The sequence below is a fragment of the Thalassophryne amazonica genome, chromosome 9 (genome assembly GCF_902500255.1).
Source record: "Thalassophryne amazonica chromosome 9, fThaAma1.1, whole genome shotgun sequence".
Lineage (NCBI taxonomy): Eukaryota > Metazoa > Chordata > Actinopteri > Batrachoidiformes > Batrachoididae > Thalassophryne > Thalassophryne amazonica.
In genome coordinates this window covers 81613259-81634060 of record NC_047111.1, presented here as the reverse complement: position 1 = coordinate 81634060, position 20802 = coordinate 81613259, and the positions used below count along the sequence as shown (strand labels likewise).

At 41.0% G+C, this 20802-nt stretch overlaps 1 protein-coding gene across 3 annotated transcripts in view; it reads left to right on the top strand.

Moving 5' to 3' along the window:
* lrch2 (leucine-rich repeats and calponin homology (CH) domain containing 2) overlaps positions 1 to 20802 on the top strand; it is a 147839-nt gene that overhangs the window by 51374 nt on the left and 75663 nt on the right. For 2 of the 3 annotated variants that reach the window (XM_034178544.1, XM_034178543.1), the window contains exons 12-13: positions 159 to 227; positions 8803 to 8865. In XM_034178544.1, coding sequence (XP_034034435.1) covers positions 159 to 227; positions 8803 to 8865 — 132 coding nt within the window. The remainder of the gene's footprint in view (positions 1 to 158; positions 228 to 8802; positions 8866 to 20802) is intronic. The other variant, XM_034178545.1, reaches the window with a different exon arrangement.

Sequence of the window (20802 nt, the reverse complement as noted above, 5' to 3'; positions counted from 1 at the left end):
CACACCTTTCCATTACCATGTTACCTCTGCACTGTTTGCTCTGTACTAACAAACCAGCTTCACCTTGTCTCTGCCTGCTCCTGTGTGTCCTTGACCATCTTCCTCCCCCTGTCCCTTCCCTGGATGGGGCTACTACACGTTTGTCACGTGATCTCTAGCCGACGGTCCTTAATTTGTAGAGCAGAGAGTCTTATTCACCGCCGGAGAGTGACTGGCCGAGCACACAGGTTAGAGGGAAAGAATTACTTTTTTCTTTTTGTGACGGCATGTGTGGCATTCTGAGTGCGCAGCTGGGATGACAGGATATCCACACTGTAAACAAAACAAACAAAAAAAGCATATTATCCATCTTTTCAGCAAGCCGGTACCAATGTCTTGACTAGTAAACTCTGAATTGATGAGTCCTTAAAACAAAGAAAGGCTTCAGATGCTTGCATGTTTTGAACAATGAAATATATTTATATTGTGAATATTTAATGTCAGCAGTACATGCAGTAAGCTTTGAGGGACCACAAGTAAGGTCTTTTCTTTTACTGTATATGACTTTCTTTTATGATTTGTTTGTCAGTTCCATATAAATTTACTTGTACCATTCAATCACAAATATTTTACTGATCAATGTGAGCTTTTGTCCAAATCTATATGTACATTGACATCCTCACCAGATGCCTAAACCACCTCAGCTGGCTCTTTTTGATATGAAGAAGCAGTGGCTCTATTATTCGAGCTTCTCACCCTGTACCTGAGTGGAAGCCCAGATACCCAACAGCAGTGACGTGTGGTGAGGTTGATGGCTGGTGAGGCACTGACGTCATCACAATCAGATTTATAAACATATGAACCCTACAGAGTAGCTTATTCACCGTTTGATTGACAGCAGTTAACAGGTTATGTGTAAAATCTCATATCAGCATTCTTTACACATACAAACTGTAGCACACAAAAAAGCACATTTAATAAAAAAAAGTTATTATGCTCTTACCTTTACTTATAAATGAAGTCCACATGTGCCACTCCTTCTGAACAAAAGCATCGATGACTTGTTTGTAAGTCTTCCTTATCTTCCTTCAGTTTTAAAAGTCTCTCTGTCTCAGTGGAGATCGCTGCCAGGAAGGAAGTCATCCTTGTGACTTTGAATGTGAGCGGTCGACCGCTCGTGTTTGATGAGAAAATTCTTCAGGTCACAATATCCCATCTGAGTCCAGACAGTCACAAGTTGAAAAAAGAAGGCAGCAGAAAAGGTGTTTTCTTACTGGACATCCACACAGCCAGACTTTACGTGTGTCCCACTCCATTTGAAAAGAGCAGGTCTTCTGTCCCGCATCCCTTCCTTTAATTATTACCTCCTGCTTCGATTGAAAGTCCAGTTTAGAAAACTGTTTCAGTTTGGATACGTAATCCTCTATTCTGAAAGTAAAATAAATGGACCGTGGCTCTTAACTAGCTAACTGTAAATTGCAGCTTGCTGTTACTTATTCTGCAGTTGAGGAGTTGCTGCAAGAAGGATCCCAGGGATCACTAGTGCCCCCTAACATGAGGCAGGTGAACTGCGTGCCTTACCTGGTGCCTTTTTGCAGCCATTTTATGATCGCTCAGCACACGAAACACGTTTTACACACACACACACACACACACACACACACACACACACACACACACACACACACACACACACACACACACACACACACACACACACACACACACACACACACACACACACAGCTGTTGACATAAAGACACTGTACATTATGCACATCAGCTAAACTATGGAATTTAAGTTCATATAACCAGAGTGTTTGGCCATTTTAATAGAGACATACAGAGAGACAGTGCTGCCTCACCACACGTCTCTTACCAGTATTTGAATGGCAAATGTGAAAATTAAGCAATTTTGAATAAGAAATAATCTAAAACTGGTGAAGTTAAAAGGAAAATATCTTTATGGTACAAATCACTGGATAAATATAACCACTTTATTTTTCATTTTACATTTTTTCTTTCCATGATGACAGCCTCACCTGCCTCCCCTGACCGCATGTCACTGCCCGACAGAGGGCTCTTTCCACCACTTGTATCTGCGACCTTGTTCTTTCTGTCATTTCCCAAAGTTCATGACCATAGGTGAGGATAGGACTGTAAATTGACTGGTAAATCAAGAGCCTCACCTTCTGCCTCAGCTCTTTCCTCACCACATGGATCAGGTACAGCATCCGTAGGACCTCAGATGCAGCCCCAGTCTGTTAGTAGATCTCAGAAACGAAGCAGTCAGTCCTGATTAGTATTTGGCTGGGAGACTGCTTGGGAAGACCAGGGGCTGTGTGTGTTTCTCCATGTAGAAATAGAGATGCTTCAGGAAGGGCAACCAGCGTAAACCTTGTGCCATATCCCAATGCAGATCTGTAGTCTGTGTTGTGGCAACCCTGAGTTCATAAGGAGCAGACAAACAATAGTGTCAATCTTAAAGGGTTGCCACATTCAGGAACCCATAAGCTAAACCAAAATTACACTTGGTTTTTCACGTGTACTTGGTACTTAGCATTTTGAATTTGATTCTAATTTGCAAACAAGTTTTACTTCCTAATCTCACAGCAGTGCCACTGTGTACACACCTGTTGTATCAGGAAGGATCACTAGTCACTGCTGGATCTCCTGTGGCAACTCTGAGCAACAGGAGGCAGCCAATCAAGTCAAGTCTGGGAGCATGCATTGGTGCCATGCATCACCACATCTACCACACCATGGAACAATTATGGGTCCCATATAACAACCACCCAGGCTGACAACCAATTCATCTCTCCTCTCAGAAGTTACCATCTATCTGCTGCAGCCATATGAAATGTAGATGGACCTTTCCAGCTGCTGAGATCCTCAACACTGAGGCACCTGCATAGTGGATCATGCGCATGGCTAAAATGTCATAGCTGACATTCCTGAAAGAAAAAAAAAAACTTGTTCCTGCTCCTGTCTATAAGACATGCTTGTGTGGTCAACAGCAGCTCTTTTGTATTTAAAGTGATAGACACTTTTCTAGGATGTGGCACTTTGGTGTCTGTAGGGTATTTTTGGCTGGAAACTTTAATATTTGTTTTAAAACACCTGATAGCCAATATCGGCTTGCTGAAAATGTGTGTAGTATGACATGTTCCAGCATACCGGTTCTTCTCAAACATTCCTTCTTAAGCCCCTTTCACATCAGGCCAACATAGAGTTGTGTAATGCGGTGTACCGACTATGCTGAGCTTATGCAGCCCTATGCTGGGTGTATGCAGCCCTACACTGGGTTTATGCAGCTCTACGTGGCAATACACTGAGCGATGGAAAGGGTTCCGTGAAATGGATGCAAAAAAGTAAACGTTTAATTTTTTATCGGACTTGTGGCGTAGAGCACTGCCTCCAGTGCTCTACGCACTCTTCACGGATCAATCGCCAGGGAGAGGACATGTCCACGTCCACTATAATTCCTCATGGATGGATTGCCAGTGAGACGACATGTCCACGTCCACTATAATTCCTCACGGATGGATTGCCAGTGAGACGACATGTCCACGTCCACTATAACTCCTCACAGATGGATTGCCAGTGAGAGGACATGTCCACTTCCACTATAACTCCTCACGGACGGATTGCGTGCGCGATTGCCAACTGCAGCTCTGCCTTCACCTCCTTAAGTTCTCTCACGATTGTGGCATGTTAAATAAAGTCAATTAACTCCTGGAAATAATGTATTCTAACTTTTTCCAGTGTATGAAATACATCTGCGTGTCCAGGCAGTTTGTAAAATTAGCATCATGGAGCCAAGCTTCTCCCCCCTGCGTGCAACTTACGCAGCCATTCCTGCGTACTAGATATGCAGCACAATGCAACTCTACGCAGACCCGGTGTGAAAGGGGCTTTACCAGTGGTGGGCACAACTAACCAAAAAAATGAGCTTTGATAACAGATAATCAGCTAATTGAAAACTTATCTTTTATAAAGCTAAACCGATAAACCAACCAAAAATTTAGCGGAAGCTACAAATAGATGATAGATAGATAGATAGATACTTTATTGATCCCAGAGGGAAATTCAAGAATTCAAGAAGAAATACAATACTTCCAGTATTGTCTCCGGTACACTTGCAACTGCTAACAAGCTGATTTTGAGTTTTAACACCACAGATGCGTCTGGTAGCATCAAAGGCAACTACAGACCCAAACAGTGAGTCTGTTTGTTCACCCTGCCCACTACTGGAAGCTCCTGTTTACTACATACCTTCCAGCAGCGAAGCAGTTGAGAGGAGCAGTGAAGCTCAACTCTCTACTCAATAACAGCATTGCCGTGAGGCAGAGGTCTTGGAAAATAAAGCAGTGCTGACTTATGGTTTGGTTTATAAATAAAATTAATACTGATAGAATAACTCCATTAATGTCAGTTCTGTCATTTGTACAAAGTTAAATTATAACATATGTCTTTTAATGTTGAATAATGCACTAATTCTGTAGTTTTGTAACAAACACAGACAGATAGCAAAGGATTATGGGTAAAATGTGCCTCCGCTAACACTGATTGGTTGACTCATTCATTCTATGTAAACCAGCATGTTAATGTGAGGGGTGTCGTGACTCGTGTGTTGGTGTTTACAGATCAATGTGCTTTTGTAAAATATGTCATTTTTTTATTTGTTAAAAAAAGACATTTAAAAAAAAGCCAAGTTGTAATTAGATAACCGTCTGATATGACCGGTGTAAAAATAAATAGAACACTGCCATCTACTGGACGCTCAGTACTTAGGGCAAATACTGCCATGAACACTACTGGCCAGTAGATGGCAGTAGAGACTGTGAAAACTTGCCAAAACAAAATTCCAGGTAATCCGCGTCTGCTACATTTAACCCTCTGGGGTCCGAGGGCATTTTTTGGACAGTTCACTCGCCTGGCATAAATGTTTTGTTATTGCTGTTAACAGCTCTCCCTGCATCCCACAATCAAGTTTAATGTCTCTCTTTTTCACGACAACCTGTGCTTTCAGAATATATATGTTTTTGTTGTGTTTTATAAGTGTAATAAAGGTTTACAATCAAAAATAGGCAAGGAAAAAATAAAGCGAAAAATAATTTTCCACACACATTTATTCAAAACACACAGCAAACTATAATAAACAACTGTTTTGACACTTTATAAAGGTAATTTCAGGTCTTGTGTGAAAGGATGTACAACAAAAAGGTTCAAACAATAAACAAATGCACATTTTGAACAATATATACAAAATGGTCTATGCGTTTTGTTGTCCATTGAGAGAGTAAACAGTGCTTTATGCAGAGAAAGCAACAGAGTTATCCAGTAACATTCACATGCATACTAGTGGAGCAATCCTGATAGTTACACACTTCTTCTTTAAGCATGTGAGATTGTCATCAGAGGCTCTCCGTGTGCTCCTGCTTTCACTGATCGCTGTGCGTAATGGTGCAGGACGCACTGAGTATGTACTAATAGTATGTACTCATTGGAGCACCCAGGGGGCTGTTCAAACGGGCCAACTAGTAACATATCACTCCTGAAAACGATCTTTGGCTTTTCACATGAGGTAAATCTGCCCTACGATTTGATTTTGGAAAACCATGTGACGGTGAACCAATTCCGATTGGACACTCACATTGTGCACGTCATCACACAGCTTCTATGAGGAGTACAAAGATGGCCGATGGCTGGCTCGAAAGTCCGCGGAGGTAACTTTTCAGCAAAAAAAAAAAAAAAAAAAAGGTTTCTATCTCATATCATTCAAAAGTTATTTATAATTTAGTAAAGCTTGGTCTTAGCCATCGTATACGAAGGCGTTGGCCCCAGAGTGTTAAGATGCGTGGAATTTAATAAACGCAAACTGAATTTCAGACATCTTATATATATTACTCTGGAACAAAGACGACAGACAGTGCTTGACATAAGCAGGACTCTAATAGCAAACAGGAATCGATTGCAGTGATTCCAATTGAAAATAATGGAGGTGCAACCAGAGCTTCTTCTGGCATTTTTACATAAAACAAACAAAATAACAATGTCTATAAACCCAGAGAATATATTCCCAAGAGTTTTAGGCACATTATACAAACAGTTTAATGCTGTTGTCTGTGTGGAGCCTGATCAGTGCCTCTCAAATGCATTTATTCTGTCGTGAATGTACTGAGGTACCCATAATGCACCTGGGCACAGCATGTCCACACTAAAGGGCCTTTCACACTGAACGCCTAAGATGCGTCAGAAGCGTCAAAAATCGGTCTAAAAAGCATTATTTTCAATGAGACGCGTTGCTTTTTAGATGCGTCAGATGCGTCGCGTCAAAAGCTGAGCTAAAACAATGCTTCTGACTGGAGCACGCATTGCCGCTTGTCGGCAGGCTGACGCTGTCAAAGTTCAATCCAACTTTCGACACTCTGAGCTGTGACGTACCTTCGCGTTGTCCAATAGGAACGACGCGTCGGGCCAAAACACGGAAGACTAGTAGCAAAAACCACTGATCTATATAAAACGGATTGGTGCAGAAACCACTGATCTTTACAAAACGGATTGGTGCAGAAACCACTGATCTCTACAAAATGGATTGGTGCAGAAACCACTGATCTGTACAAAACATTAACGTGTGACAGGACTGCTCATTTATAGAGCAGTTTTCTGAAGACAAATCATTGGAAATGTTTTTTTGTTGTTTGTTACCTCAAAATTTCTGATTACTGGTAGAGAGAAGTTTAGAACACTTGTGATTAAAATAGCTAAATAAATCAATAAATGGTTCTTTAGAAATCTTTCATCTGTAAATTAAAACCACCTGTTATTTCAGATTAGATAATTTCTTGTTTAACATAAGGAACCTTGGACATTTATTTTTAGACAAATAAAATAACATGGAAACTTGTACATTTTTTTAAGCCTGGTAGATTATTTATACCTCATTTCAACCAGAAAAACAGACACTAAATAAATACAAATGTTTATTATAAATGCAACAGGAAATAATTTAACAATGACTGCAGTGTGATTGTAAAGTAGGATTTCTGTGACATAAACCTCATGATGAAATTTATATATATATATATATATATATATATATATATATATATATATATATATATATACAAGGTCTGTGATAAAACTAACGTACCTTTTTATTTTTTTCAAAAACTATATGGATTTGAATCACGTGCGATTACATCAGACAACCTTGAACCCTTGTGCGCATGCGTGAGTTTTTTCACGCCTGTCGGTTACGTCATTCGCCTGTGGGCTGGCTTTGAGTGAGGAGTGGTCTACCCCTCCCGTCGGAATCTCTTTGTCTGACAACTTCCTGAGAGACTGGCGCCTTGCTTGATCAAAATTTTTTCAAAAACTGTGAGGCACATCGAAGTGGACACCATTCGAGAAATTCAGCTGGTTTTCTGTGAAAGTTTTAACGGCTGACAGAGAACTTTCAGAAGAGGTCGGGATCAGCAGTTTATCCGGACATTCCGCTGTTAAAGGAGATTTTATTAATGAAAGAGGTGTGGACGGGTCCGCGCATCGGGACGCAGCCGGCGCGGTGCAGCGGCACAGGAAAAACACCTCCGTGTTGATAACCATTTGTAAAAACCAGGCGGCTTTTGATGGCTTTCAGTTGAGTGAGTATCTGAGAAATTGTTTAACAGCTGGACATGTTCCAACTTGTCCTTAAGGCTTCCAACGGAGGTGTTTTTCTGTGGCGGCGTGTGGCGCCGGCTGCGTCAATATCCCACCAAGTCGTCAGTCCTCCCTCGGTTGGCGTCACTTCGAAAAGTAGCTGAAAAAAGCTTCTCCCAGCAGGGTCATGGGAGAATCGTTCTACTGCTGTTTTTTAAAGCTTTTTGTGGTTCAGGCGACGCAAATTCAAGATGGCGATCGCTGAAGTTTTTTCAGGTTGTGGAAACAGCCAGAGTGTGACGTAGCCGCAATCTCTGCCCCCTTGCCGCTTCCGAAGCAACGCGTCTGACGTTGTGACGTGTTGGAAACGCATCGGCCTGGCATTACGACACGTTGGGAAGCGTTAAAGCATCGCACTGACAATTTCAATGTGAAAGGCCCTTAAAACCATTCAAAATTAGTGCATTACTTTAAAACTAAAACATATATCTGATATTTTCACTTGATAAAACTTCAGATGTGACGTTAATTTAAATAACTTGTCCAAAATTTGTTTGGTTAAAATTTTAACCATAATTTAAAACTGTATGCCTCTGGATGACTTGGGTGATATTGCCAGTGTATCAGTATGGGGTCAAAAGAAATGAGCCTTTTTCTTTTTTGTGATCAGTTCTCCTTTGCCTGCAGAGGATAGAGCAGTTTATTGTAGAACCAGCTCTCCTCTGTTTACGATAGGATAGAACTACGCATCTACTATAAAACATTTAACAGGTAGGTGCTTAACTGATTTTAGATTTTATAGATGTTTGTAACTATCCAGCTTTGTTTACACATTAGCAGTCTAAAAATTATCGGACCAAAACGTATGGGAAGATAATTAGTCCGATGATGGTTTTCAAAGTTATCTGAAAAGCTAATCCAATAATAAAAACATTATCTTCGGTAATTAGCGGTTAGTGGATTAGCGGAACTGTGACCACCACTGGGCTTTACCAACACTTTTGTGCATCCTTTATTGCTCAATAAGTTCATCTGCATTTGACTCAGCCAGGTTACTTAGACTGTTTCATGTTCACCTCAACACTTATTAAATGTATCATGTTCTGGAAAAACCTGTTTCTCTGTCATGAGTGTTGGTTGCTATGTGCAATAGCTGAGCATCTTTATTTTGTGCAGATTCCTGAGTCACTCCGGAGGCTCCAGTAACAAACCAAGACCCCCAGCCCAAGCGGCTCGTAGGTACGTACTGTAGCAGTTTTTTGGGTCTTTCTCAGGAGGAAAGTGCACTTGCAGCAGAGGCCCTGTAGTGGGCATGTGTTTCTTTTGAGTCCAAGTCAAGGTATCACACTTGTTTAATTGTCATATTCAATCCTAAATTCTTTATTGAAAAAGCAAGTGCAATCACATCTATATAAGGAAATTCAATATCATTCTATAAATTCAAAATTTATGTCTGTTACTGTGTAGTTTAGTTTTCATCACTTGGGTAATTTGCTAATGTCAAATCAAGTGATGTTCTCATTTCAGTGTCTCTGCTCTTGAATGAACAACTCTTGTGTACCAAAGGTAATACAGGTGCATCTCAAAAAAATTAGAATACTGTGAAAAAGTTCAATATTTTTGGTCAGGTATTTCAGACTGTGAAAATTTTACTTATTCTATACTCAACAAAAATATAAACGCAACACTTTTGGTTTTGCTCCCATTTTGTATGAGATTAACTCAACGATCTAAAACTTTTTCCACATACACAATATCACCATTTCCCTTAAATACTGTTCACAAACCAGTCTAAATCTGTGATAGTGAGCACTTCTCCTTTGCTGAGATAATCCATCCCACCTCACAGGTGTGCCATACCAAGATGCTGATTAGACACCATGATTAGTGCACAGGTGTGCTTTAGACTGTCCACAATAAAAGGCCACTCTGAAAGGTGCAGTTTTGTTTTATTGGGGGGGGATACCAGTCAGTATCTGGTGTGACCACCATTTGCCTCATGCAGTGCAACACATCTCCTTCACATCATCCGTGAAGAGAACACCTCTCCAATGTGCCAAACGGCAGCGAATGTGAGCATTTGCCCACTCAAATCGGTTACGACGATGAACTGGAGTCAGGTGGAGACCCCAATGAGGAAGACGAGCATGCAGATGAGCTTCCCTGAGACAATTTCTGACAGTTCGTGCAGAAATTCTTTGGTTATGCAAACCGATTGTTCCAGCAGCTGTCCAAGTGGCTGGTCTCAGATGATCTTGGAGGTGAACATGCTGGATGTGGAGGTCCTGGGCTGGTGTGGTTACACGTGGTCTGCGGTTGTGAGGCTGGTTGGATGTACTGCCAAATTCTCTGAAACACCTTTGGAGATGGCTTATGGTAGAGAAATGAACATTCAATACACGAGCAATAGTTCTGGTTGACATTCCTGCTGTCAGCATGCCAATTGCACGATCCTTCAAATCTTGCGATATCTGTGGCATTGTGCTGTGTGATAAAACTGCACCTTTCAGAGTGGCCTTTTATTGTGGGCAGTCTAAGGCACACCTGTGCACTAATCATGGTGTCTAATCAGCATCTTGGTATGGCACACCTGTGAGGTGGGATGGATTATCTCTACAAAGGAGAAGTGCTCACTATCACAGATTTAGACTGGTTTGTGAACAATATTTGAGAGAAATGGTAATATTGTATATGTGGAAAAAGTTTTAGATCTTTGAGATCATCTCATACAAAATGGGAGCAAAACCAAAAGTGTTGCGTTTATATTTTCAATGAATAGAAGCTACAAGGTTTCAATAATTTTTTATTTAGTGTTTTTAATAAATAAATAAATAAATAAAAATTGTTTTTGACATTTATCAACATCGAAACAATACCTACCCTTGAACAGAAACAATCAAAGCATCACACACAGAATAAACAAACAAACAATAAAAGGCAGCAGGTTATGGAACATGCAGTGTCTGTCACAAATTGTTAAAAATAGAGGTTATTAATATAGCGAAGGCAGTCAGTGGGTGCGGTACATTTCATCAACTTTTCACATGTTTACATTGTTTCCTCTGCACACATATTCTCTAAAACTCTCCCATTGCTCATCAGCCATGGTATTGCCCCGTTCAACCTTGTCAGCATTTTTTCATATGCGGTCGTTTCCATCATTTGAACCTTACAAATAGCCAGTGTAGTAGTTTGTGGTTCAGGTGTGCTCAGGTTAATAGGCCAGCTTTCAATATTCGATATTTAGATGTGTTTAAATGTGGCACTACTGTTCTATCTCCAAGCAGACACAGTCTCTGTTAACTTGGGAGTTTATAGCTCATCCAATTCCCTATATACTCCAAAATGATCTCCCATAAAAGAAGAACCTTGGGGCATTCCCACATACCATGCATGTAAGTAACACTTTCTGGAATGGATCCTGGAATGTATTTAGATTCATCATATTGTTCTTCTGTTTTATTGTTTGAGCAAGAGTTCAATCAGTATCCAGTCCAAATCACAATTTGTTTCACCCCAATGTTTTTCATGCTTTGCCATTTCACAAGAAGTATTGTAAAAAATATGTTTGGTAAAGACAAGCCCCCTTCCTTCTTTGGTTGGTATAGTTTGTTTATGTGAATTCTGTGTTTCCGTTCACCCCAAAGAAAGCAGTTTATCATGTTTTTATACAGGGGTCGAAATACATTTTTTAACCTACTTGCACTGGTGCTAGTAACAAAAAAAAATACTTGCACCAAAAAAAAAGTTACTTGCACAATCAAAAGTCAGTCTTATAGCAACCTTAAAACTCCTCCTCTGATGTGTCAGACTTGTCAAACGTGCGCACGTTTTATTCATTTTAGAGCACGTATTATTAATTTGTGGGCTTAATTAAAGGAAAACGTAGGCACAAATTATCATAGCCAGAAAAAAATATCACTTTAAGTGACCTCTCCCGGGTTCCGTAAGCCGCAGCGGCTGCTTTTTTTTTTTTCACGTGCGCGCGAACTAATCGTCCATGAAGATAATGTTATTAACTACACAGATCTATAATACGAGGGCTGTCAATAAAGTAACGGTCCTTTTTATTTTTTTCAAAAACTATATGGATTTCATTCATATGTTTTTACGTCAGACATGCTTGAACCCTCGTGCGCATGCGTGAGTTTTTCCACGCCTGTCGGTGACGTCATTCGCCTGTGAGCACTCCTTGTGGGAGGAGTCGTCCAGCCCCTCGTCGGAATTCCTTTGTCTGAGAAGTTGCTGAGAGACTGGCGCTTTGTTTGATCAAAATTTTTTCTAAACCTGTGAGACACATCGAAGTGGACACGGTTCGAAAAATTAAGCTGGTTTTCAGTGAAAATTTTAACGGCTGATGAGAGATTTTGAGGTGATTCTGTCGCTTTAAGGACTTCCCACGGTGCGAGACGTCGCGCAGCACTCTCAGGCGGCGGCGTCAGCTTGTTCAAGCTGAAAACCTCCACATTTCAGGTTCTATTGATCCAGGACGTCGTGAGAGAACAGAGAAGTTTCAGAAGAAGCCGGTTTCAGCATTTTATCCGGATATTCCACTGTTAAAGGAGATTTTTTTAATGAAAGACGTGCGGACGGGTCTGCGCGTCGGGACGCAGCCGCCGCGACGCTCCGCCACAGGAAAAACACCTCTGTTGGAAGCCTTAAGGACAAGTTGGAACATGTCCTGCTGTTAAACAATTTCTCATATACTCACTCCACTGAAAGCCATCAAAAGCCGCCTGGATTTTACAAATGGTTATCAACACGGAGGTGTTTTTCCTGTGCTCAGCCTGCTCCAGTTATCCAAATTAACTTTTATTTTATTTAGTAGTTTTTCCATATTTGCGACAATGATTTATTTTATATCTGGGTCTGTATCTAGTTACATCCATAAATATTAGACTACGGGAGCAGGTCTGGGATACTGGCATAGCTTCTGATTTGTGCCAATTAGTACAATACCCAGAGACTTTAGAATATGTTTTGATAATTTCCAAGAACATTGCTATGGAGTTGGCTGGGTCCTGAAACAGTCCCAAAATGTTGTCAGCATAGAGGAACAGTTTATGCTCCCTACCTCCTCCAGTAACTCTTCGGACTTTTGACTCCTCTCTTATCATTAACAGGCAAAGGTTCAAGAAATATTGTGAACAAAAGTGAGCTAAGACTACATCCTTGACATGTTAATCTAGATATGTTGACAAACTGAGACACCATCCCATTAGTAAAATCTGTGGCCCTTGGATTCGAATTCGGGATCCTTAGCCATCTACAGAAAATCCAAATCTTGGCAGAATTGCAAATAACAAAGCCCACTCCATCCTGCCAAAGACTATTTTGGCATCTAGGGATATGGCTACTATAGCTTGTGGATTAGTTTGATTCATCCACAGCAGATGTAATAATCTCCTTGTATTATCATTTGGCAGTCTGTTCTTTATGAACTCCAATTGATCTCTATGTATAATTGTTGGCAAAACTTTGTCCAACCTCAGGTCAAATGTAATTTATAATATTTTACAATCAACATTAAATAGGCTTATGGGTCTATACGTAGCTGGATCTACTAAATCTTTGTCTTTTTTTGGTATTAGGGATATCATAGCATCATTAAAATAATTTGTGGCCGGGCAGCAGTTAAGTGAATACTTAGAGAGTAATCCTTCAAATGGTGATACAAGCACCAAATTTGGCACAAATATTCCTTAGACATTACTCTTTTGAAAAAGCAGACTGTCCACTTGAATTTTCAATAGGCGGCAAGGTAGGGGTCAATTGAAGAATTACACAGGGGTTAAAATTCCATATTATTTGTCTGATCATAAAGATTCTGTCTATGACTGAATTCTATAGTTATGGGGTAAAGAAATTGCAAAAATGGTGAGAAAGCTCAATTTTGGTTTGTACAGGGATCAAAAGTTATAGTTACTCCAATTTTGGTAAAAATAAAAAGTGGTGCAATTTATTGGTTGAGCTAATAGGATTAACAAATGGAATAGTTTTGACTATGTTGAGTAATTGGTCTGCAAAGTAACTGTTAAATAATGTTGATGTCCATTGGACACTATGACGTGACATGTTACCCCACAACATGATAACTAAGCGTGGCACATAATGCAAACTATTCCACTTTAAAACCTTATGCTCCTGTCACACATAGCAAAAATTTACCGGAAGCATGCCCAACACAGGAAGTGTTAATCCGATGCAGATGATCAGATGATCCGATGCAGTCGGGAGGAAAAGAGGTGTGTTCTGCAGTGTCGGAGCACAGACAGACTGCCTCGTCCACACCTGTCAGATTGCATCTAGAGTGTACATAGATGACACAGACTGCTGTCAGATGACCATAAAAGGCACTGCAGACTGCCCGATCTCCATATGTCTGGATGGCAAACACAGACTGGAGTGTTGTGTTTCTCACGCACATGTGCGTGCGAGTGTCCAGCGTGCGTTTGTGCACACGTGGGGCTGCAATTATCATTCAGCCGTGTGTGTGTGTGTATTCATAACACTGCATGGGCTACTAAGCACACGCGCGGGGCACATGTGCGCACGCCTGCCACTGGACAGCTTTGCTCAGAGTTCACTGGCATTGGGCCATGCAGTCTTTCAGATGGAGCGCCTTTCCAGGGAACTTTCTTTTTTCTTGTTTGCCCACTTCAGGAGCACAACACAACTCTGGACACTGCGATGATTGGATTATCACATGGAATTAATTTTTTTTCTTTTGGGTGAGAGGATTTTAACCGCAGGCTGCTGTCCAGTCTTCACGTACATGTTCACGCTGTGAAACACTCCTGGACCGCTGTTGGAGATGAGATTCATGTTTGTTAATGGTGTAATGGCCTGGCACAAGTTCCATATTATATCTCCTTCAGGGTTAGAAGATGATCATTTATTACAGCGTGACTTCCTTCCAGCTCCGAGCCTGATGTGTGCAATGATGCATTACTGCGCACCACAGAGAGGGGCAGCTGCCTGTGTTATGATGGCGATAATAGAAATAGAAATCGCCCATCGGAAGGAATGGACAAATATCTGTCCTGTAAGGTCTAATGTGGATATAACAGCCTTTTCAGATTTGCGGTGGTGTGCGCACAGTAGCGCACGGAGCTTTCAGTTTGATAGCCTCTGTTCACATTCACTGTACATGATAATAATTCATAATTATTATTGTGATGAAGCATGCCACATACATTTCAACAGTTCCTTTGTGCATTATTATACGTGGCACATGCAGGCCATACCGGCAGGCTTTGCTGTGCCAGATTTATCTCAAGGTTCCCTCGTATGCACTCAAATTGTTTCACATCCCGTTTTGCCACCATTGGAATATGTAAATTGCGGTCAGATGGTCCTCAGATTAACACATGGACCGCCGTTGGATAGGTGCCATCTTGACCGCGCCCGGAGAGTTTTGAACATGTGCGTCACACTCGGGGCCGCCAGCTGATTTTGACCAACTTTGTGGACTTCCGCAGATGGCTGTGAGAACATTTTGGAACTGAAATCCGACACTTTTCGGATGTGCGCCGATTCATAAGTCCGACACCACATTGCATGATTCCGGCTATGTGTGACGGGGTTATTATTAACCCAACCAATAATTTGCATTAATTTTTTCCAAAATTACAGCATCTTTAACTTTTAACCTCTGTGCAAACTGAAATTGACCATTGTCACCATTTTTGCTGTTTGTACCATCGACAAATAAAGGCATAATATGGTCTAGTTTTCGACATGATTCGAGCATGTTTTATCCCTGTGTAATTCTTCAATTAACCCCTACCTGACTGCCTATTGAAAATTCAAATGGGCACCCTTCCTTTCCAAAAGGGTAATTTCTAAGATGTATTTGTGCAAAGTTCAGTGCTTGCAACACCATTTGAAGGATTTTTTTTTTTCAGTTATCTGCTGCACTATTGTACTTAATGTTAAAAAAAAAACATTGTTCACTTTTTACTGTTTCGGTACTCTTGCAAAATAATTTGCTTCGAGATAAATAAAGTTGGTTTCGCCTTGTCTTATCTTATTAAAGCTGTCTGGAATGAATTATATTGAAATGCTTCATGAAAAACCTCTGTAAGAACAGGGCAGAGGCCATCTATTTATTTCTTATAAAATTCTGCTAGGAAGCCATCTACGCTCCGTGATTTCCCAGTTTTCATAGACATAATAGCGGTTTTTGCTTTGGTATCTGACATAGGGATATTGAAACTATCTTTTTCCATTTGAGGGACCTGCAGCAATGTTATCTTTTGGAAAAGGAAGATAGGTCTTCACTATTAGTTGTATTTGTAGATGTATTCAAGTTCTTGTAAAAATTCTTGAAAACCATGATGTCTGTAGATGATGTGATTAGCTCATTATTTTCTCTCACTGTTGTAATAGTGTTGTTTGCATCCTGAGGTTTTAGCTGTCTTGCTAATAACCATCCTTTCTTATCTCCATTTTTCATAAAAATTAGTTTTAAGCCTAAATAATGAACACAGTATTCTGCAATTCAAATTTTAGCAGAAAAACCTTCTGAAACTGTTCCTCATCATATCGTTCTGCTAAAATTTTTTCAAGGTCAGTTATTTCCTTTTTGAGTGATTGCATTTTCTCCTTACTTTCCTTTTTTCCATGAGCTGCAGGCTGTAAACTTTCCTCTGATGAATGCTTTAAGAGCATGCCAAAGTGTGAATAATCTCTTTGTTGTTCCTGTATTTAACTCCATAAATATTCTTATCCTCCCCAAGTTTTGTGACAAATTGATCATCCTGGAACAAACTTGTGTTCATTCTCCATCTTCTAACCTTGCTCTTATCAGCATTTAAATTTAGATGTAGCTCCACCAGTGCATGGTCTGTTATTGCTATGACCCCTATATTACAATCTGTGACTGTGTCAAAAAGTAATGAGAAATAAGAAAGAAGTCTATTCATTAATAAGTTCTATGAGAATGAGAGTAAAATGTGTGTCCCCTTTCTTGGGGGTTAATGAGTCTCCAAATATCAGTTAGGCCCAGGGGCGTCATGTAAAAAGCATGCTTATGCACAAAAACCTGGCGTACGTCCATCTGCATGCCAATGTTCAGATGTATCAAAAGTGAAATGACCGTGGAAATGTGCGGTGCGTCACGCAAAAATCCTGGCTGCCGTAGGTACGTTTCTACAGCTATTGTTCGACTGTGGACATGTAAAGGTGATGCTGAGAACCGTTAATAGTGTGAAAACAAGAAGTCATCAAAGTGATGTGCACATCAGCGACACAGTGATGAGCAATTAACGCACACTCGCTACTGCAAACTGTGAACCGGTTTTCTCCCTTGGATATGCCTGATGTTAGTTCTTTGAGCCCATGGGTGAATTCCACTCCTATCTGGGCCGAAACGCCGGGCTTTAGTGATAGGGGATTCTGTCACCTGCAAAGTCAGGTTACAGACACCGGCTGACGTTAAATGTATTCCTGGGGCCAGAGCTCCCGACACTGCCAGCCAGCTTATGACAAATATGAGTGTGGAATCCATTACCTTAGCAGGTAAATTAGCACAGAAAATCCACTATGGTGATTGTGCAGTTTATCTGCCAGGGAGGGAAATTCATCAAGTTGAGACTGTGCCCTGTTTCCGTCGACGTGTCCATAAAAAATCATAGAGGGATATGTTTTGAAAACTTGGATGATGTTGAAATTGAGGATTACCCGTTGGCTGTTCCAGCAATATCAAATATCAAATATTCCGTGTCTGGTACCTACAATCCATGTGGAATGTTGCAAACCTTAACCTACTTTCATGTATTTTATACGTATATGCTACTCCGGAACCGTTGGCTATTCCAGCAGCATCAAATGTTCTGTGTCTACTACCTACAAGCTGTGTGGAATGTCTCAAACCTAAACCTACTTCCATCAATCTTACACTCAACAAAAATATAAATGCAACACTTTTGGTTTTGCTCCCATTTTGTATGAGATGAACTCAAAGATCTAAAACTTTTTCCACATACACAATATCACCATTTCCCTCAAATATTGTTCACAAACCATTCTAAATCTGTGATAGTGAGCACTTTCCTTTGCTGAGATAATCCATCCCACCTCACAGGTGTGCCATATCAAGATGCTGATTAGACACCATGATTAGTGCACAGGTGTGCCTTAGACTGCCCACAATAAAAGGCCACTCTGAAAGGTGCAGTTTTATCACACAGCACAATGCCACAGATGTCGCAAGATTTGAGGGAGAGTGCAGTTGGCATGCTGACAGCAGGAATGTCAACCAGAGCTGTTGCTCGTGTATTGAATGTTCATTTCTCTACCATAAGCCGTCTCCAAAGGCGTTTCAGAGAATTTGGCAGTACATCCAACCAGCCTCACAACCGCAGCCCATGTGTAACCACACCAGCCCAGGACCTCCACATCCAGCATGTTCACCTCCAAGATCGTCTGAGACCAGCCACTCGGACAGCTGCTGAAACAATCGGTTTGCATAACCAAAGAATTTCTGCACAAACTGTGAGAAACCGTCTCAGGGAAGCTCATCTGCATGCTCGTCGTCCTCATCTGGGTCTCGACCTGACTCCATTTCGTCGTCGTAACCGACTTGAGTGGGCAAATGCTCACATTTGCTGGCGTTTGGCACGTTGGAGAGGTGTTCTCTTCACGGATGAATCCCGGTTCACACTGTCCAGGGCAGATGGCAGACAGCGTGTGTGGCGTCGTGTGAGTGAGCGGTTTTCTGATGTCATTGTTGTGGATCGAGTGGCCCATGGTGGCGGTGGGGTTATGGTATGGGCAGGCGTCTGTTATGGACGAAGAACACAGGTGCATTTTATTGATGGCATTTTGAATGCACAGAGATACCGTTACGAGATCCTGAGGCCCATTGTTGTGCCATACATCCAAGAACATCACCTCATGTTGCAGCAGCATAATGCACAGCCCCATGTTGCAAGGATCTGTACACAATTCTTGGAAGCTGAAAATGTCCCAGTTCTTGCATGGCCAGCATACTCACCGGACATGTCACCCATTGAGCATGTTTGGGATGCTCTGGACCAGCGTATACGACAGCGTGTACCAGTTCCTGCCAATATCCATCAACTTCGCACAGCCATTGAAGAGGAGTGGACCAACATTCCACAGGCCACAATTGACAACCTGATCAACTCTATGCGAAGGAGATGTGTTGCACTGCATGAGGCAAATGGTGTTCACACCAGATACTGACTGGTATCCCCCCCCCCAATAAAACAAAACTGCACCTTTCAGAGTGGCCTTTTATTGTGGGCAGTCTAAGGCACACCTGTGCACTAATCATGGTGTCTAATCAGCATCTTGGTATGGCACACCTGTGAGGTGGGATGGATTATCTCAGCAAAGGAGAAGTGCTCACTATCACAGATTTAGACTGGTTTGTGAACAATATTTGAGGGAAATGGTGATGTTGTGTATGTGGAAAAAGTTTTAGATCTTTGAGTTCATCTCATACAAAATGGGAGCAAAACCAAAAGTGTTGCGTTTATATTTTTGTTGAGTGTATATACGCTACTCTGGAACCACCCCTACATCCAAACAGTCCGTCAACCCCACTGAGGTCCTTAGTCTGGCTCTCATTAATATAAGTTCACTGTCCTCAAAATCACTGATCACTTAGATATGATTGGGTTATGTGAAATCTGGCTTACACCTACAGCTGTCCTTCCCTTAAATGAGGCCTGCCCACCGGCATACACATTTAGTCACATCTCTCATGATGCGAAAGCAAGGCGCTGGTGTTGCTCTTATTTATAAATCTCGGTTTAGCTTATTAGTTGTTGGGGGTCACAAATATAACTTTTTTGAGCATCTGATTCTCCGCTCTGCCCATGATGCTACGTATTACCGATCAGAAGAATAAAAATCAGCCATATTATTTTGTCACTGTATAGAGGCCTCCTGGCCCATACTCTGAATTCCTAGATGAATTTGGTGCGTTCATCTCTAACTTGTCAAGGAGTGCAGATAACATTCTGATTTGGTGACTTTAACATTCATATAAATAAGCAATCTGATCCCCTCTGCAAATCATTTATGGAAATTGTGGATGCATTAGGATTTCAACAATGCATTCAGGACTCGATGCACATTAGTGAAAATACCCTGGATCTGGTTATCACATGTGGTATTGCTGTCACGAATACTGACATCATGCCTCTTACATCAGTGGTCTCTGATCACTCACTTATTAAGTTTACAGTTTCGCTGCCATGTTTAGTAGAACAACAATCTTACTTATCACTGTGGATGCATCAACTCCTCAACTATGACTGAACTCAAAGCTAGACTGCCTGATATCTTAGCTTCACATTTGGCAAATGCCCAATCAGTAGACATTCTTGTGGATAGTTTAAACTCAGTGCTCAAAACTACACTCGACATGATTGCGCAACCTTTATTAAAACCATGACGCCCCCCAAAACATAGTCACCTTGGTTCAGTGATTACTCGCGTGATCTCAAGCATAAGGCTAGAGATCTAGAACGGAAATGGTGCAGTTCAAAATTCGAAGTATTCCACCTTGTGTGGCGTGATGCTATTTTAGACTATAAGCATGCACTACTGGCTACAAAGTGGACCTATTACTCAGATTTGTTCAACAAAAACAAGCATAACTCATAAGTTCTTGTTCAACACGATGGCAACACTTATTCATGGACAACCATCTGTAAGTCGCTCTCCTTTTACAGCACAGAATTTCTTGGATTACTTTGAGAAGAATATATAAGGCATTAGGTTGAGCATGTCCCAGCATGCCTTATCCCAGCCACTACACCCTGCTATTGAGGTGGGTGCCATCACTAAGGTAGTACCTAGATTTACGGAATTTGATAGTATATCACTGGGCATGCTGATGAAACTTGTAATGTCTACAAAAAGCACAACCTGCTTATTTGATCCTATACCAACAAAACTGTTTAAGGACCTGTGGCCCACTCTTGGGCCGACTGTGCTGGAAATGATTAATCTCTCATTATATTCTGGATCTGTTCCTAAATGTTTTAAATCTGCAGTGATTAAACCATTACTTAAGAAATCTAATCTTGACCCTAGTGTATTGAAAAACTATAGGCTGATATCAAATCTATCATTTTGCTCTAAAATTCTGGAAAATTGGTTTCACGACAGCTCGTGAATCACCTTAGTGAGAATAAT